This window comes from Macaca thibetana, chromosome 3, assembly GCF_024542745.1.
Source record: "Macaca thibetana thibetana isolate TM-01 chromosome 3, ASM2454274v1, whole genome shotgun sequence".
Lineage (NCBI taxonomy): Eukaryota > Metazoa > Chordata > Mammalia > Primates > Cercopithecidae > Macaca > Macaca thibetana.
The window spans coordinates 126,315,092-126,335,063 of NC_065580.1; the positions used below are offsets into that span (position 1 = coordinate 126,315,092).

The following is a 19,972-nucleotide window of genomic DNA, read 5'->3' on the forward strand; positions in this document are numbered from 1 at the left end:
GGCATATAGTAGCTCATAGTAGCCTCTAATGAGCCTTTGGATTTCTGCAGCATCAGTTGTAAAGCCTCCTTTTTCTTTTTTTTTTAAATTTTTTTATTTTTAGAGATGGGGGTATCACAATGTTTCCCAGGTTGGTCTCAAACTCCTGGCTCAAGCAGTCCTCCTGTCTCAGCCTCCCAAAGTGCTGGGATTACAGGCGTGAGCCACTGCACCTGGCCATAATGTCTCCTTTTTCATCTCTGAATTTATTTATTTGGGTCGTCTTTTTTTTTCCCCCTAGTCTGGCTAAAGGTTTGTAGATTATGTTTATGTTTTCAAAAAATAAACTTTTCATTTCATTGATCTTTGGTATTTTTTCATTTTAATTTCATTTATTTCTGCTCTGATTTTTATTCTTTCTTTTCTTATACTAATTTTGGGGTTGGTTAGCTCTTGCTTTTCTAGTTCTTTAAGATGCATTGTTAGGTTGTTTATTTGATGTTTTTCTGCTTTTTTGATGTAGGAACTTGTTACTATAAACTTTGTTCTTAGTACGGCTTTTGCTGTATCCCATAGGTTTTGGTATGTTATATTTCCATTTTCATTTGTTTCAATAAATTTTAAAATTACCTTCTTTATTTCCTCATTGACCCACTGGTCATCCAGGAACACATTACTTAATTTCCATGTGTTTGTGTAGTTTCCAAAGTTCCTCTTGTTATTCATCTATACTTTTATTCCTTTGTAGTCAGGGATAATACTTGATTTCATATTTTGAATTGTTTAAGACTTGTTTTGTGACCTAACATATTCTGTATCCTTGAGAATATGCTAAATGCTGAGGAGATGAATGTGCATTCTGTAGCCATTGTATGAAATGTCTTATAACTATCTTTTAGGTCCATTTGGTCCATACTGCAGATTAAGTCTAATGTTTTTGCTGATTTTCTGTCTGGATGATCTGTCCAATGCCAAAAGTGGAGTGCTGAAGTCTCCAGCTATTATTATATTATAATCTTTCTCTTTCTTTAGCTCTAATAATATTTTCTTCATATATCTAAGTGCTCCAATGTTGGGTACATACATATTTATAGTGGTTATGGTCTCTTGCTGAATTGATCCTTTTATCAATAAGTAATGAATCTTCCTTGTCTGTTTTTACAGTTTTTGTCTTGAAATGTATTTTATCTGATATAAGTATACATTTTCGTGTTCTTTTTTGGTTTCCATTGGTGTGGAATTATCTTCCTGTCCCTTTATTTTTAGTCTATGTGTGTCTTTTTAGGTGAAGTGTGTTCTAGTAGGTAACAGATCATTGGTTTTTTTTTTTTTTTTTTTAAATCCAATCAGCCACTCTGTCTTTTCTTTTTTCTTTTCTTTTTTTTTTTTTTTTTTTTCTTGAGACAGAGTCTTGCTCTGTCACCCAGGCTGGAGTGCAATGGCACAATCTCGGCTCACTGCAACCTCCAACCTCCACTTCCTGGGTTCAAGCGATTCTCCTGCCTCAGCCTGCCAAGTAGCTGGGATTACAGGTGCCCACCACCACGCCTGGCTAATCACTCTATATCTCTTGATTGGAGAGTTTAATCCATTTACATTCAATGTTATTATTGATAAGTAAGGACTTACTCTTGTCATTTTGTTATTTGTTTTCTGGTGGGTTTGTGGTCTTCTCTTCCTTTTTACCTACTTTCTTGTCTTCCTTTTAGTCCAGGTGATTTTCTCTGATGGTATGCTTTAATTTCTTGCTTTTTATTTTTTGTGTATCTGTTGTATGTTTTTTGATTTGAGGTTACAATGGGGCTTGTATATAACATCTTATAACTCATTATTTTAAACTGATTACAACTTACCCCTGACTGCATAAATGAACAAAGAAACTAACAAACAAGCAAAAACTAATAAAAACTTTACACTTTAATTTCATCCCTCCACTTTATTAATATTTTTAAAATTTCTATTTATATCTTATACTGTCTATGTCTTGAAAAGTTGTTGTACTTATTATTTTTGATACGTTTACTTTTTAGTATTTCTACTCCAGATATGAGCGCTTTACCCATCACAATAAGCTTGTTTTAACATTCCATGTGTATCTGTATACTTACTATTAGGTTGGTGCAAAAGTAGTTGCAGTTTTTGCTATTAAAAGTTATGGCATTAAAAGTAATGGCAAAAAACACAGTTCCTCTTTTTTTCTTTGAGACGGAGTCTAGCTCTGTCGGCCAGGCTGGAGTGCAATGGTACGATCTCAGCTCACTGCAACCTCCGCCTACCAGGTTCAAGCAATTCTCCTGCCTCAGCCTTCTGAGTAGCTGGGATTACTTAGGTACTTAGGTGAGTGCCCACCACCATGCCCAGCTAATTTTTGTATTTTTAGTAGAGATGGGGTTTCACTATGTTGACCAGGCTAGTCTCGAACTCCTGACCTCGTGAGCCTCAGCCTCTCAAAGTGCTGGGATTACAAGCATGAGCCACTGTGCCTGGCCCACAGTTCCTCTTGAGTTAACCTAATATTACCAGTGAGTCTTGTACCTTCAAATGGTTTCATATATATATATAATATATATTTTATATATATATATAATATATATATATGAATTCTCTTTAGTATTTATTTTAGGACAGGTTTGGTGTTAATGAAATCCTTCAACTTTTATTTGTCTAGGAAAGTCTTCATTTCTCCTTCATGTTTGTAGGATATTTTTGCTGGTTATATCATTCTTGGCTAAAAGGTTTTCTTCTTCAGCATTTTACATATGTCATGCCACTCTCTCCTGGCCTGTAAGGTTTTCACTGAAAAGTGTGCTGGCAGACACGTTGAAGCTCCATCGTATGTTGTTTGTTTGTTTTCTCTTGCTGCTTTTAGGATCCTTTCTTTATCCTTGACCTTTGGGAGTTTGATTATCACATGCATTGAGGTAGTCTTCTATGGGTTAAATCTGCTTGGTGTTCTATAACCTTCTTGTACTTGAACATTGATATTTTTCTCTAGGTTTGAGACGTTCCCTGATATTATCCCTTTGAGTAGTCTTTCTCTTCCTATCTCTCTCTCTCTCTGCTTCCTTTTTAAGGCCAATAACTCTTAGATTTGCCATTTCGAGGCTATTTTTAGATCTCTTAGGCGCACTTTATTTTTAGTTTCATTTTCCTTTTCTTTTCTTTTTTTTCTCTTTCTTTTTGAGATGGAGTCTCGCTCTGTCTCCCAGGCTGGAGTGCAGTGGCACAATCTCGGCTCACTGCAAACTCCGCCTCCCGGGGTCACACCATTCTCCTGCCTCAGCCTCCCGAGTAGCTGGGACTAGAGGCACCCACCACCATGCCCGGCAAATTTTTTGTATGTTTTTTAGTAGAGATGGGGTTTCACCGTGCTAGCCAGGATGTTCTCGATCTCCTGACCTCGTGATCCGCCCGTCTTGGCCTCCCAAAGTGCTGGGATTACAGGTGTGAGCCACCACACGCGGCCTCTTCTTTTGTCTCCTCTAACTGTATTTTCAAATAGCTTTCTTCAAGTTCACTAATTGTTTCCTCTGCCTGACCAGTTCTGCTGTTAAGAGACTCTGATGCATTCTTCAGTATGTCAATTAAATTTTTCAGTTTCAGTATTTCTGCTTGATTTTTAAAAATTATTTTAATCTCTTTGGTAAATTTGTCTAATGTAATTCTGGATTTCTTTTCTCTGTTATCTTGAATTTCATTGAGCTCTTCTAAAACAGCTATTTTGAGTTCTCTGAAAGGTTACATATCTCTGTCCTGAGATATGTGATTAGGATTGGTCATTAGTGCCTTACATGGTTCATTTGGTGAGGTCATGTTTTCTGGGATGGTCTTGATGCTTGTCATTGTTCATCTATGTCTGGGCATTGAAGAGTTAGATATTTATTGTAGTCTTTGCATTCTGGGCTCAGTTTTGCCTGTTCTTCTTGAGAAGGTTTTCTAAGTATTCAAAGGGAATTTACTAGGGAGTACCCTAAGTCCAGTAGCACTGTGATTCTAGCAGACTCATACTGCCTCAGTGGTCTTGGATAATATCTGCCACAACACTCCAGCCTGGGTGACACAGCAAGACTCTGTCTCAAAAAAAAAATGAAAGAAAGAAAAAGAAAACCACAATTTGGGTGAGTAGATATTTGGTCCCCTGAACTGTCCGGGTATGGACGGCCCTCCCATTGGACTGGGACAAGAGGCTGATCTTGAACAGCATACGCCCACCCCAGCCAGCCACCTGCCTGGGTCTCCTTCCCGATCCAGCCCATGGCAGGCAGGGGGCACTCACTGGAAGTAGTAGCCGGCAGATTCCAGGTAGGATGCAGGCTCGTTGGCCATAGACCACTTCACCACAGCATGGTGGTTCTTGTCCCTGCACACCAGTTCCTCCATCAGCCACTTGTGTTGATGCATAGACACGATTGAAGAGCTGCCTGCGGGCCAGGAGGAAAGGGACAGAGGGTCACAGTGCAGCCCATGGGCTGGGCAGGTGGAGCGGGGGCGTGGTAGGGACTCATGGCAGCACCAGGCCCACGGTGGGACACTACTCATTGATGACCACAATCCCATAGCGGTCACATATCTGCAGCACTTCCTCCACCTAGGGGCAGTGGCTGGTGTGGAAGGTGTTGGCACCAAGCCAGAGAAGCAGGCTGAAGTCTTTCACCAGCAGTGGCCAGTCGAAGCCCTTCCCTCGGATCTAGGAGACAGCAGAGCCAAATGACCCTTTCCCTGTCGAAGCTGCACTTCCTCCGAGAGCCAGGACCCTGGAGAGCCACCCCATGAGCCCCCTCTCCAGCCCAAGCACCGGCACCACCATGGGGCAGTTTGGAGCCATTTGCCTCATTGCCCTGAGCTGCCCTCAACTGCGGGACACAGGGAAGGCGAAAGTGGAAGGTGACCAGAAGCCCCCACGAAGACCCAGGGGCACAAATGCAGGTCTGCATCCTCGTGCTTGTTGATGCTGTGGAAATAGAAAGGTTTCCCATTGATGAGGAACTGGCTCTCAATAACAGCCACAGTGCAGATCTCCACAGGGAGTGTGTAGAAGTCAGACACAGGCCCCAGTGACGTCTGTGCAGTCAGCCGCACCTACGACAGCCAAAGCGCCAGGTGTGAGCACCCAACAGCCTGAGCCCCATCCGGCCTGCCTTCCGGCAGGAAAGCCCCTCGTGTACCCCAGCAGCTGCCTCAGGGCTGCAAGCAGAGAGATGCAGCAAACAGAGGCTCTGCCTTTCCCTGGCTGACCCTGGGACCTGTCCTTCAAATCCAGGCCTTCCCCTTGACCAGATGAGGTGGCTCATGCCTAGAGTTCCCATGCTTTGGGAGGCTAAGGGAGGAGGATCACTTCAGTCCAGGAGTTCAAGACCAGCTTGGCAACAGAGTAAGACCCCCATCTCTATATTAAAAAAAAAAAAAAAAAAAAAATTCTTTTTTTTTTTTTTAAGACAGTCTCACTCTGTTGCCAAGGCTGGAGTGCAGTGGCGTGATCTCAACTCACTGCAGCCTCTGCCTCCCAAGTTCAAGCAATTCTCCTGCCTCAGCCTCCTTAGTAGCTGGGATTACAGGTGTGCACCACTATGCCCAGCAAATTTTCGTATTTTTAGTAGAGACAGGGTTTCACCATGTTGGCCAGCCTGCTTCCAAACTCCTGACCTCAAGTGATCCACCCGCCTCGGCCTCCCAAAGTGCTGAGATTACAGGTGTGAGCCACCATGCCTGACCTACAAAAAATTTTTTTCTATTAGCCAGGCATAGTGGCATGTGCTTGTAGTCCCAGCTACTCAGGAGGCCAAGGTAGGAGGATTGCTGCAGTCTGGGAGCTCAAGGCTGCAGTGAGCTGTAATCAGGCCATTGCACTCCAGCCTGGGTGACAGAGTGAGACCATCTGAAAACAAACAAACAGACAAACAAACAAAAACCTGGGCTTCCCACCAAGGGTGGGAAACATCAGAAAGCTCAGAGAAAAGCACCTGCCTGTTCACCTGTCCTGGGCTCCTGCTGAAGCCAGGGCCACCAAATGGGAGCAAAAGACCTCCCTTAAGCGAGTCCCAGCCATCATTACCTCCAACGAGTATAGATAGGTGGAACATTCGTGCATCAAGTACGGCCACAAGAGGCTGGCAACTGGCACCTTCAGCTGGCCCTGGGTCCTCTCTTCATTGACCATGACTTTGTTTTCTGCATCCAAAAGACGCACTTCCAACTCGAACTGTTTACTGCACTTGACGGAGATCTGGTCATTCACTGGCCCTACAGGAGGCAAGAGAGACCAGAGCTGAGGGAGGGATATGACCTGGGCCACACAAACAGGAGTACCCCACAGCCACCACTCCCAGGCAGCCATTTGTTTCTGTTGCTTTTTTTTTAATATAAATTTTTTTTTTTTTTTTTTTTTTTTGAGACAAAGTCTCTCTCTGTCCCCCATGTTGGGAGTGCAGTGGTGTGATCTCGGCTCACTGCAACCTCCATCTCCGGGATTCAGGTGATTCTCCTGCCTCAGCCTTCCAAGTACCTGGGATTATAGGTGCGCACCACCATGCCTGGCTAATTTTGTATTTTTAGTAGAGATGGAGTTTTGCCATGTTGGCCAGGCTGGTCTCCAACACATGACCTCAGGTGATCCTCCCGCCTCAGCCTCCCAAATTGCTAGGATTACAGGTGTGAACCACCGTGTTTGGTGCCTTTTCTTTTAATTGAAAAAAAGATTTTTTTGGCCAGGCGCAGTGGTCACACCTGTAATCCCAACACCTGGGGAGGCTGGGGTGGAAGGATCGCTTGAGCCCAGGAGTTCAAGACCAGCCTGGGTAACATAAGAAAACCACTTCTTCCCTAAAAATACAAAAAATTAGCCAGGTGTGGTGGTGCTTGCCTGCAGCCCCAGCAGCCCCAGAAGCCGCAGCTACTTGGGAGGCTGAAGTAGGAAGAATGCTTGAGACAGGAGTTCAGGGCTGCAGTGAGCTATGATCTTCAGGCAGGGTAGGTAGTGAAGGAAGGGACTATGTGCCAACCACGGCGCTGAGACATGTGACGTGTAAACAAGCAAGTACAGCTACTGCACATGTGCACCAAGAGGATGACCCAGAACGTGCTTAGAGTAACACCTCTTCCCAGCTCCTTAAAATTCATCAAGTAAGACCCTCAGAAAGGGAGTTTCGCCAGTAATAATCAGCGCCGTCTCATCCTTACGAGCAGCCTGCCCTGAATTCTTTCTCTCAGGGTGAACCGTGTATTTTACACTTCACTATTTTTTTTTTTTTTTGAGAAGAGGTCTCGCTCTGTCACCCAGGCTGGAGTGCAGTGTTGCAATCTCAGCTCACTGCCACCTCCACCTCCCGAGTTCAAGCAATTCTCCCATCTCAACCTCCCCAGTAGCTGGTATTACAGGAACACGCCACCATGCCCAGCTAATGTTGGCCAGGCTGGTTTGAAATCCTGAGCTCAAGTGATCCACCCGCCTCGGCCTCTGAACGTGCTGGGATTACAGGCATGAGCCACTGCGCCTAGGCTATTCTGTATTTAACTGTTGAAACACTTTTTCCATTGCAATAAATTGCTCTATGCTGCATCACCTTTGCTGTGACTTTTGTTTAAATTCTTATTTACTTATTTATTTCACTTATTTTTCTTGAGACAGGGTCTCACTATGTTGCCCAGGTGTATCTTGAACTTTCAGCTCAAGCGATTCGCCCACCTTGGCCTCCCAAAGTGCTTGTGGTGACAGGCATTAGCCACCACACCCAGCCTAAATTCTTTTTTTTTTCACTATACTTTAAGTTCTAGGGTACATGTGCACAACGTGCAGGTTACATATGTATACATGTGCCATGTTGGTGTGCTGCACCCATTAACTTGTCATTTACATTAGGCATATCTCCTAATGCTATCCCTCCCCCATCCCCACAATAGGCCCCGGTGTGTGATGTTCCCCTTCCTGTGTCTAAGTGATCTCATCATTCAATTCCCACCTATGAGTGAGAACATGAGGTGTTTGGTTTTCTGTTCTTGCGATAGTTTGCTGAGAATGATGGTTTCCAGCTGCATCTATGTTCCTACAAAGGACATGAACTCATCCTTTTTTATGGCTGCATAGTATTCCGTGGTGTATATGTGCCACATTTTCTTAATCGAGTCTGTCACTGATGGACATTTGGGTTGATTCCAAGTCTTTGATATTGTGCATAGTGCTGCAGTAAACATACATGTGCATGTGTTGTTATAGCAGCATGATTTATAATCCTTTGGGTATATACCCAGTAATGGGATGGCTGGGTCAAATGGTATTTCTAGTTCTAGATCCTTGAGGAAGCGCCACACTATTTTCCATAATGGTTGAACTAGTTTACAGTTCCACCAACAGTGTAAAAGTGTTCCTGTTTCTCCACATCTTCTCCAGCACCTGTTGTTTCCTGATTTTTTAATGATTGCCATTCTAACTGGTGTGAGATGGTATCTTATTGTGGTTTTGACTTGCATTTCTCTGATGGCCAGTGATGATGAGCATTTTTTCATGTGTCTGTTGGCTGTATGAATGTCTTCTTTTGAGAAGTGTCTGTTCGTATCCTTTGCCCACTTTTTGATGGGGTTGTTCGCTTTTTTCTTGTAAATTTGTTTGAGTTCTTTGTAGGTTCTGGATATTGGCCCTTTATCAGATGAGTAGATTGCAAAAATTTTCTCCCATTCTGTAGGTTGCCTGTTCACTCTGATGGTAGTTTCTTTTGCTGTGTAGAAGCTCTTTAGTTTAATTAGATCCCATTTGTCAATTTTGGCTTCTGTTGCCATTGCTTTTGGTGTTTTAGACATGAAGTCCTTGCCCATGCCTGTGTCCTGAATGGTATCACCTAGGTTTTCTTCTAGGGTTTTTATGGTTTTAGGTCTAACATTTAAGTCTCTAATCCATCTTGAATTAATTTTTGTATGAGGAGTGAGGAAAGCATCCAGTTTCAGCTTTCTACTTATGGCTAGCCAATTTTCCCAGCATCATTTATTAAATAGTGAATCCTTTCCCCATTTCTTGTTTTTGTCAGGTTTGTCAAAGATCAGATGGCTGTAGATGTGTGGTATTATTTTTGAGGGCTCTGTTCTGTTCCATTGGCCTATCTCTGTTTTGGTACCAGTACCATGCTGTTTTGGTTACTGTAGCCTTGTAGTATGGTTTGAAGTCAGGTAGCGTGATGCCTCCAGCTTTGTTCTTTTGGTTTAGGATTGTCTTGGCAATGCAGGCTCTTTTTTGGTTCCATATGAACTTTAAAGCAGTTTTTTCCAATTCTGTGAAGAAACTCATTTGTAGCTTAATGGGGATGGCATTGAATCTATAAATTACCTTGGGCAGTATGGCCATTTTCACGATATTGATTCTTCCTATCCATGAGCATGGTATGTTCTTCCATTTGCTTGTGTCCTCTTTTATTTCACTGAGCAGTGGTTTGTAGTTCTCCTTCACATCCCTTGTAAATTGGATTCCTAGGTATTTTATTCTCTTTGAAGCAATTGTGAATGGGAGTTCATTCATGATTTGGCTTTCTGTTTATCTGTTACTGGTGTATAAGAATGCTTGTGATTTTTGCACATTGATTTTGTATCCTGAGACTTTGTTGAAGTTGCTTATCAGCTTAAGGAGATTTTGGGCTGAGACGATGGGGTTTTCTAAATATACAATCATGTCATCTGCAAACAGGGACAATTTGACTTCTTTTCCTAATTGAATACCCTTTATTTCTTTCTCTTGCCTGATTGCCCTAGCCAGAACTTCCAACACTCTGTTGAATAGGAGTGGTGAGAGAGGGCATCCCTGTCTTGTGCCAGTTTTCAAAGGGAATGCTTCTAGTTTTTGCCCATTCAGTATAATATTGGCTGTGGGTTTGTCATAAATAGCTCTTATTATTTTGAGATACGTTCCATCAGTACCGAATTTATTGAGAGTTTTTAGCATGAAGGGCTGTTGAATTTTGTCAGAGGCCTTTTCTGCATCTACTGAGATAATCATGTAGTTTTTGTCTTTGGTTCTGTTTATATGCTGGATTACATTTATTGATTTGCGAATGTTGAACCAGCCTTGCATCCCAGGGATGAAGCCCACTTGATCGTGGTGGATAAGCTTTTTGATGTGCTGCTGGCTTAAATTCTTTTAAACTTAGAACTGCAGCCCCACAACAGCTGTCAATAATCTCACCACCACACCAAGCCTAAATTCTTTTTTTTTTTTTTGAGACGGAGTCTCGCTCTATCACCCAGGGTGGAGTGCAGTGGCTCAATCTCGGCTCACTGCAAGCTCCGCCTCCCAAGTTCACGCCATTCTCCTGCCTCAGCCTCCCAAGTAGCTGGGACTACAGGCGCCCACCACCACGCCCGGCTAATTTTTTTTGTATTTTTTAGTAGAGACGGGGTTTCACTGTGTTAGCCAGGATAGTCTCGATCTCCTGCCCGTCTCGGCCTCCCAAAGTGCTGGGATTACAGGCGTGAGCTACCACGCCCGGCCCTAAATTCTTTTAAACTTAGAACTGTGGCTCCACAACAGTTGTCAATAATCTCGCCACTGCACTCCAGCCTGGGCCACAGGGCAAGGCCTCATCTCAAAAAAAGAAAAAGATACATTTTTAAAAAGTAAAAAAAAAACTTAAAAAAATTTTTCTAAAAGACAGGGTATCTCAGCTGGGAGTGGTGACTCACGCCTGTAATCTTACACTTTGGGAGGCCAAGGCAGGTGGATCACCTGAGGTCTTGAGTTCAAGACCAGCCAGGCTAGCACGGTGAAACCCCGTATCTACTAAACAAATTCAAAAATTAACCAGGCATGGTGGCAAGTGCCTGTAATCCCAGCTACTCGGGAGGCTGAGGCAGGAGAATCGCTTGAATCCGGGAGGTAGAGTTGCAGTGAGCCAAGATTGCACCACTGCCCTCCAGCCTGGGCAACAGTGAGACCCTGTCTCAAAAAATAAAGGGTCTCCCTCTGTTGCCCAGACTGGAGTGCAGTGGCGCGGTCATAGCTCACTGCACCCTTGACCTCCCAGGCTCAAGTGATTCTCCTGCCTCAGCAGCTGGGACTACCAGCATGCATCACTACGCCTGGCTAATTTTTTAATTTTTTGTGGTGATGGTCTCGCTATGTTACCCAGGCTGGTTTTGAACTCCTGGCCTCAAGTGATCCTCCTACCAGGGCCTCCTTGCAAAGAGCTGAGAGGACAGGCATGAGCCACCATGCCCGAACCCCCGAAGCTGCCTGTTCCTTGAGCACGATGTGTAGCAAGGGGAGCTGGAGTGAGAGCAGCACCATGGAGAAGGGACAGGATCGCCACCCTGAGCTGTGTGACGTTAGGCCAGACCCTTCTTCTCCAAGCGAGGTCAAACACATGGGTGATTTCGGGAGCCTGTGCCTGCTCAGACAGCCTGGATTTAGCTTCTTAGGTGGATGGGAACCTGTGAGGGTTTGGAGATGCTGGGAGAACTTTTTCCTGGGAGAGCTTTCCAAACAGAAAACAAACAGAACCACCCTGGGCCCCACTGAGGGAGGATCCTACCAGAAGCCCTCACCACTGTTGTGCTCCACGCCGGTGGTGATGGTGATGTCATCGATGTAGGTGGTGGGTGTCATGTACAGAAGCACCAACCACTGCAGTCCCGCGTAGTTGAAGAAGTCAAAGTCTGTTTTCTGGACAAAGTAACCCTTGGGATACCTAGCGTGGGAGGACTGAGGTTTGCTGGGCCCTTACCCTGGGTCCCTTGACCTCAGCTCACTGGCCTCCCCAGATCCAGGGCTTCCACTCTGCGAAGGCCACCCTGTGCCTAGCAGGAAGACCACGGTGTGGGACGGGAAGGTGGGTGTGTGCGGTGGAGACAGGATGGTACCCACTTGGAGGTGCTGGTCATGTCGCGGATGGTCCCTGGTGGCAGGGTGGAGGGCGTGAGGATGTTGTTGATGGCAATAGTGACGCAGAGGCAGGAGGGCAGGGGCCCAACCTCGACCGGGCTGCTGATGTCAGCCCCTCATACTCTAGCGAGTCGATCCTATTCACCCACTGCAGACACAGGAGATACGGGGAGGGCATGGCAGGTCAGGGCAAGAGGCGGGGCCCTGCTATCGGGCACTCCCTCACATAACCTGCAGCATGGGGCTCAGGGGTCTGCCAGCCAGGCAGGAAGGATGACATCCCAATGGGGTAGATCAGGCCACCTATCCCCCTATACAGGGCACAGCCCCCAGGGTAGCGCAGGGTCCCCCACCATCCCACCGCAGGAGACAGGCTGTGAGTGGCAGTTGGGGTCCCATGCTGTTCAGCAGCCGTGCCCACTCAACCCACCCTGCCTGCTCCTGGCTGCACTGACCACGATGGCATAGGAGTGGGCAGTGCCAATCCTCAGCACCACTCGTGCGCAGATCCTGGGTCCATTGCTCTGGCAGGGTCACCTCCCCTTCGTACCACACCTACCTGAAAAAATGCCACAACCACTAGTCCTGGCCGATGTCATTGAAGCTAGAGGGAACCCACATGTCCAGGGTGGGGCCCAACCGCAGAGAGAAGAGCCAGGTTCAGCTCTAGGCCCCCAAAGGGATCCAGGACAAGTATGCTGCACAGCTGTGCCCCCAGGCCTAGTGTAAGCCCTGACACATAGCGGGGAATCTTGGCGGAATGGACAGATAACTTGCTGATGACAGGTGAACTGCCAGGGCGGTTTGTGCACCTGGGTCAATGGGGCCAGGAGTTCCTCCTTGGAGTGGATGGGGCCCACTGTCTCCCGAGACAAGTGAGAGCCCAGGGACTCATCCCAGCCCGAGGCAAGAGGATTCAGACCCGTGACTAAGAGGCAGATGACCCACTGCCTGTCACAGGGAGGAAGGCTGGTTGGGAGGATGGGGGGGCTTTGCTTAAGACACTGTGAGTGGGGCGCACACTGGCACTCAGCCCTCTCCTCTCTTCCTCCTGTACTGAATGCCATAAAGTCAGAAAAAGAGGATGCAGACCAGGCAAAAGCAGCCCAGACTTGGTGCCACTTCTCTGCTGACTACATCCAAGTCAGGAGGGGACCAGGGGTGGTGTCCTTGGTCTGATGTCACATCCTGTCCTCTATCAGAACCTTGAAAACCAAGGGACCTTCCTGCCTCGGCAGAGTTGACCTCAGGATGCCTAAACTGTCCCCTCCTCCCGATCCCTGGGCCCAGCTCTGTGCGGCACGTGCCACTCTGGCCAGATGGGTGTCTGGGTGGCTCATGCCTGTAATCAGCACTTTGGGAGGTCAACGTGGGAGGATGGTTTGAGGTCAGGAGTTTGAGACCAGCCTGGACAATGTAGTGAGACCCTATATCTTAAAAAAAAAAAAAAGGCTTTTTGTTTTTCTTTTTTGGGACAAGAGTCTCACTCTGTCGCCCAGGCTAGAAGTAGCATGATCTCGGCTCACTGCAACCTCTCCCTAATGGGTTCAAGCAATTCTCCCTCAGCCTCCCAAGTAGCTGGGATTACAGACATGTGCCACCACACCTGGCTAATTTTGTAGTTTTAGTAGAGATGGGGTTTCACCATGTTGGGTGACCTGGTCTTGATCTCCCGACCTCATGTGATCTGCCCACCTCGGCCTCCCAAAGTACTGGGATTACAGGCTTGAGTCACAGTGCCCGGCCCAGGCAAATTTTTAAAAACATTTGTTTTAGAAATGGGATCTCACTATGTTGCTCATTGTGGTCTCAAATGATCTTTTTTTTTATGAGATGGAGTCTTGCTGTCACCCAGGCTGGAATGCAATGGTGTGATCTCGGCTCACTGCAATCTCCACCTCCTGGGTCAAGCAATTCTCCTGCCCCAGCCTCCCAAGTAGCTGGGATTACAGGCAGCCATCACCACGCCTGGCTAATTTCTGTATTTTTAGTAGAGATGGGGTTTTGCCCTATTAGGCTGGTCTCGAACTCCTGACCTCGTGATCCGCCACCAAGCCCAGCCCTCAAAAGATCTTTCCACCTCAGTCTCCCAAGTAGCTGGGACTCCAGGCATGTGCCACCACACCTGGCCAAGTTTTGTAATCTGTTTCCAGTCTTTATAACATTAGGATCTTGGACTTAGGCGTCCCAGTTCCCATGATCATGGTAAGCAGAGTACTTTATTTTTTTTTAATTATCTTTTTTTTTTGGCTGGGCATAGTGACTCATGCCTGTAATCTCAGCACTTTGGGAGGCTGAGCTCAAGATTGCTTGAGCTCAGGAGTTTGAAACTGGCCTAGGCAACATAGCAAAACCCCACCTCTAAAAAAATACAAAGATTAGCCAGGCGTGGTGGCACATACCTGCAGTCCCAGCTACTTGGGAGGCTGATGTGGGAGGATTGCTTGAGCATGAGAGGTTGAGGCTGCAGTGAGCTGTCATCATACCACTGTACTGCAGCCTGGGGGACAGAGCAAGACCCTGTCTCAAAAATAAAAATAAAAATAAATATATATATGGGTAGTACAGGAAGAAGTAACATTAGAAGTCTGGGTGCAGTGGCTCATGCTTGCAATACCAGCATTTTGGGAGGCTAAGGCAGGCAGATCACCTGAGGTCAGGAGTTCAAGACCAGCCTGGCCAACATGGCAAAATCCCGTCTCTACTAAAATACAAAAAATTAGCCTGGTGTGGTGGCACACACCTGTAATCCCAGCTACTCGGGAGGCTGAGGCAGGGAAATCGCTTGAATCCCAGAGGCAGAGGTTTCAGTGAACCGAGACTGCGACACTACGCTCCAGCCTGGGTGACAGAGCAAGACTGTGTCTCAAAAACAAACAAACAAACAAAAAGAGAAAAAAGAAATAATATTGGATATATATGGACCCAGAAGCTCATGTGTGTGAAGTATTTCGAGTCATCAGAGAAGTACAATTGTAAGCATATAATTTAATTCTTGTTGATACCTCGTCGTAATGTATCATCACTCCTAACAGAATGGCCTCAATCATTTGGTGTGTGAGATCTCACACACATAGAGTTTTTGTTTTGTTTTGTTCACATGTTTTAGAGACAGGATGTGCTCTGGCACCCAGACTGGAGTGCAATGGTGCAATTATAGCTTACTGCAGCTTCCAACTCCTGGATTCAAGCAACCCTGCTGCCACAGCCTCCTGAGTAGCTGGACACAGGTGCATGCCACCATATCTGGCTAACTTTTTAAAATAGAGTTTGCATTTTTATGAGAATTATGTGCACTAGAAGTTATTACAATTCTTGTTGTTTTTTTTTTGTGTGTTTTTTTTTTTTTTTTTTTACTTTATTAAAATACTGAGTTTTATTTCACATGTATATTTTTGTCTCCCCACCATTTCCATGTCTGACCACCGCTACTACTATGTCCTATCATAACATTCCATACATACTTAAAACCAAGCAAAGGGTGGAGTTCCATCTTTAAAAACTAAACAGGCATTTTGGACAACACATTCTTGGCAATGGAACCTGGACAACATTTATCAAACACGGTAGGGAAAGTTCTCACTCTGCATTATAAAAAGGGACAGCCAGATATCAACTGTTACAGAAATGAAATAAGACGGAAAATTTTTAACAAATTATTTAAACTATTTTCTTAAAGAGACTTCCTCCACTGCCAGAGATCTTGAATAGCCTCTTGGTCAGTCATCCGGAAGCAATTCTTCACATAATTGATGAACTTGGCTTCCACTTTGGGAAGAGAACCACCTTTTTCTATACTTGCTTGCATTTTTGCTTTAGTGTCTTCTACAGAACTAGGTCCTTTTGGTGTTTTAGGAGTTTTTTCCTGTTTTTTGAAGGATTCTTGTCCTTTTGATCTTGGTGTTGATGATGGTTTTGAGTCTTTTCCATTCTGATTTGACTTTTGTGCATTTTTGGCTGGAGTATCTCGTATAGATTTCTTCACTGGTGCTTTTTCTTCAGCTTCCTCATCATCAAAATCATCATCATCATCATCTTCATCATCATCATCATCATCTTCATCAGCAGCAAGTTTTACTTTTTTCTGTGGAACCTTGCTACCACCTCCAGGGGCAGACCGCTTTCCAGATATACTTAAGAGTTTCACATCCTCCTCCTCTTCATCTTCTGACTCTGCATCTTCCTCCACAGCTACTAAGTGCTGTCCACTAGTATGCACTGGTCCTGAACCACACTTCAACCTTAAGACCACTGGTGGTGTTATTTCAAAGCCCCCAAGGGAAACCGTTGGCTGTACAGACATTTTCAAAGTTGCCAGTGTTACTTTAATTGGACTGCCTTCGTAATTCATTGCCTCTGCTTCAACAATGTGCAATTCATCCTTTGCACCAGCCCCTAAACTGACCGTTCTTAAAGATAACTGGTGCTCATTTTCATCATTATCCACCTTAAAGTGATAATCTTTGTCGGCCTTTAGTTCACAACCGAAAAGATAGTTCTGGGGCCTCAGGGGGCTCATGTCCATGTCCATCGAATCTTCCATCAGGTGGCGTCACGCACTTAGGTGGGAGAGAAGGCGGACGGAGACAAACGAACACTGCTCCAGAGAACAGCCGCGCAGGACGGAATCACACCAGCGAAGTTATTACAATTCTTGTGTTTATAGGGTACAAACTTGTACCAGTACTATAAACAATGATAATATCTTTTCATGAAGTCACAGCCCAGTATATCAGTTCACACTTTTTTTGAGATGGAATCTCACTCTGCCTCCCAGGCTGGAGTACAATGGCACAATTTTGGCTTACTGCAACCTCCAACTCCTGGATTCAAGCGATTCTCCTGCTTCAGCTTCCCAAGTAGCTGGGATTACAGGCACGCAACACCACACCCGGCTAATTTTTGTATTTTTAGTAGATACCGTGTTTCACCATGTTAGCCAGGCTGGTCTCGAACTCCTGACCTCAAGTGATCCATCCGCTTCAGCCTCCCAAAGTGCTGGGATTACAGGCGTGAGCCACCACACGCAGCCAATTTTTTTTTTTTCTTGGAGACAGATCTCACTCTGTTGCCCTGGATGGAATACAGTGGCACCATCACATCTCACTGCAGCCTCGACCTTCCAGGCTCAAGTGATCCTCCCATCTCAGCCTCCCAAGTAGCTGGGACCACATGCATATACCACCATGTCCTGCTCATTTTAAAATTTTTGGGTGACATTTTGGGGTCTATGTTGCTCAGGCTGGTCTGTCTGAAACTTTTTGGCTCAAATGATCCTCCCACCTCACCTCCCAAAGTGCTGGGATTAAAGGCGTGAGCCACCCTACCTGGTCTCTTGGTGCACTTGAAATATAATTCATACTCCTTACTACTGCCAAGAAGGCTTTGTGTGACCCAGTCTCTGCTCAATTCTTACTCTCATTCACGGTTCTCCAAACATTCAAGCCACTTTTTCTTCCTTAAAAGCCCATTCCTGCCTCAGAGACTTCGTATGTGTAGCTCCTATAATTTCCGCTCGTCATTGAAGCCTCAACTCAAATGTGGCATCCTCAGTGAGCTCCCCTCTGCCCACTTTTTAAATTATGACAACTAACCATAGAAGTTCACAAAATATTTCTTTCTCCCTTTTTTCAGACATGAAGTGGAATTGCGTGTCTTTGACCCTGTCACGTGAGGGGTGACCATGTGACTTTTTTGGTCAATGAAATGTAAACAGCAAATTTTTTTTCTTTTTTTTTTTTTTTGAGAGAGGGTCTCTGTCACCCAGGCTGGAGTGCAGTGGCATGGTCTCAGCTCACTGCAATCTCTGCCTCCCAGGCTCAAGTAATCCTCCCAACTCAATCTCCTGAATAGCTAGGACTACAGGTGCATGCCACCATGCTGGGCTAATTTTTTGTAGAGATGGGGTTTTGCCATGTTTGCCAGGCTGGTCTCAAACTCCTAAGCTCAAGCGATCTGCCCCGCTTGGCCTCTCAAAGTGCAGGGATTACAGGCATGAGCCACCATGCCCAGCCTTAAACAGCAAAAAAAAATTTTTTTGACGTGTAATCTCACTCTGTTGCCTAGGCTGGAGTGCAGTGGCATGATCTTGGCTCACTGAAACCTCTGGCTCCCAGGTTCAAGTGATTCTCCTGCCTCAGCCTCTCGAGTAAGTGGGACTACAGGCATGTGCAACCACATCCAGCTAATTTTGTGTATTTTTAGCAGAGATGGGGTTTCACCACATTGGCCAGGTTGGTCTTGAACTCCTGACCTCAGGTGATCCACCCACCTCAGTCTCCCAAAGTGCTGAGATTACAGACATGAGCCACCGCGCCCGGCAAACAGCAATATTTTTAAGAGCCAATGTCTGATTTTCTGCATCTCTTTTTCCTGCCTTGGTGATCATGGAAGCATGTGTGAATTTAAGCATCCCTCAGCTGGGATCCCTGAGCAACTTATGGAAATCATAGCCCCCTTTCCAACCTGTGATGGATGTGTAGCATGGATGAGAAATAAATCTTTATTGACTCAAACAACTGAGGTTTTGGAGTTTGTGACTGCAGCCTAATTAGCCTATCTTGACTGATACACCATGTGCCAGATAGACCCTCATCTACCTGTATTATCTCATCTACTTCTTACAACAACCCGATAAAGTGGCTAGTCCTCTTAGGTTGTTATAAAGGAAGAGCTGAGGCTGAGGGTGGGTCGTTTGTCTCTCTTTTGTCAAAAAGAGATTTGTTTGGCTCACGGTTCTGCAGGCTGTACTAGAAGCATGGCCCCTGGCATCTGCCTCTGCTGCAGCCTTGGAAGCTTTCATGGCAGAGGGTGAAGGGGAGCTATGTGCAGATCACATGGCAAAGGAGGAAGCGAGAGAGCGGAGGTGCCAAGCTCTTCCAACAACTAGTTCTTTAACTTTTTAACTTTTTTTTTTTCTTTTTTTGATAGGGTTTCGCTCTTGTTGCCCAGGCTGGAGTGCAATGGCATGATCTTCGCTCACAGCAAACTTCACCTCCCAGGTTCAAGCGATTCTCCTGCCTTAGCCTCCCAAGTAGCTGGGATTATAGGCATGTGCCACCACACCCAGCTAATTTTGTATTTTTAGTAGAGATGGGGTTTCTCCATGTTGGTTAGGCTGGTCTTGAACTCCCGGACCTCAGGTGATCTATCCGTCTCAGCCTCCCAAAGTGCTGGGATTACAGGTGTGAGCCCCTGCACCCAGCCAGTTCTTGCAGGAACTAAGAGTGAGAATTGGCCAAGTGTTGTGGCTCACACCTGTAATCCCAGTGCTTCTGGAAGCCGAGGCAGGGGGATCACTTGAAGTTAGGAGTTCAAGATCAGCCTGGCCAACAGGGTGAAACTCCATCTCTACTAAAAATACAAAAATTAGCTGGGCGTGGTGGCTGGCACTTGTAATCCCAGCTACTTGGGAGGCTGAGGCAGGAGAATCCCTTGAACCCAAGAGGTGGAGGTTGCAGTGAGCCGAGATAGCACCACTGCACTCCAGCCTGGGCAACAGAGTAAGACTCCATCTCAAAAATTTTTTCAAAAGCCAGGCACGGTGGCTCACACTTGTAATCCCAGCACTTTGCGAAGCCGAGGCAGGTGGATCACCTTAGGTCAGGAGTTCGAGATCAGGCTGGCCAACATGGTGAAACCTTGTCTCTACTAAAAATACAAAAATTAGCCAGGCGTGGTGGCGGGCGACTATAATCCCAGCAATTCGGGAGGCTGAGGAAGGAGAATTGCTTGAACCTGGGAGGAAAAGATTGTGGTGAGCCGAGACACTGCCATTGCACTCCAGCCTGGGCAACAAGACTGAAACTCCATGTCAAAAAAAAAAAAGAAAAAGAAAACATTTTGTAGTCAGGGTCTCACTATATTGCCTAGGCTGGCCTTGAAATGCTGGCCTCAAGCAATCCTTCCAGCTCAGCCTCCCAAAGCGTTGAGGTTACAGGCATGAGCCACCATGCCTGGCCTCACACTTTCAAATTTATGCCTGAAGAAGGAATTGACAGAGTCATGGGTTTTATTATGCACTCATACAGAGAGAGAAAAGCAAATTGCTAATTTTCATCCTCTGTGTTTATATACATATATATGAAATGTAGTTTTTATTTTTTTTATTTATTTATTTTGAGACAGAGTCTGACTCTG

At 45.6% G+C, this 19,972-nt stretch overlaps 2 protein-coding genes across 2 annotated transcripts in view; one reads left to right on the forward strand and one right to left on the reverse strand.

The window, feature by feature from the left end:
- The window catches only part of CHCHD2 (coiled-coil-helix-coiled-coil-helix domain containing 2), a 136,646-nt gene that overhangs the window by 33,332 nt on the left and 83,342 nt on the right, over positions 1-19,972 (forward strand). The window lies entirely within an intron of this gene.
- On the reverse strand, positions 15,191-16,485 carry LOC126950232 (nucleophosmin-like). Its single transcript, XM_050783515.1, has one exon. It carries the CDS (start codon positions 16,374-16,376, stop codon positions 15,507-15,509), a length of 870 nt encoding a protein of 289 aa, XP_050639472.1. The 5' UTR covers positions 16,377-16,485; the 3' UTR covers positions 15,191-15,506.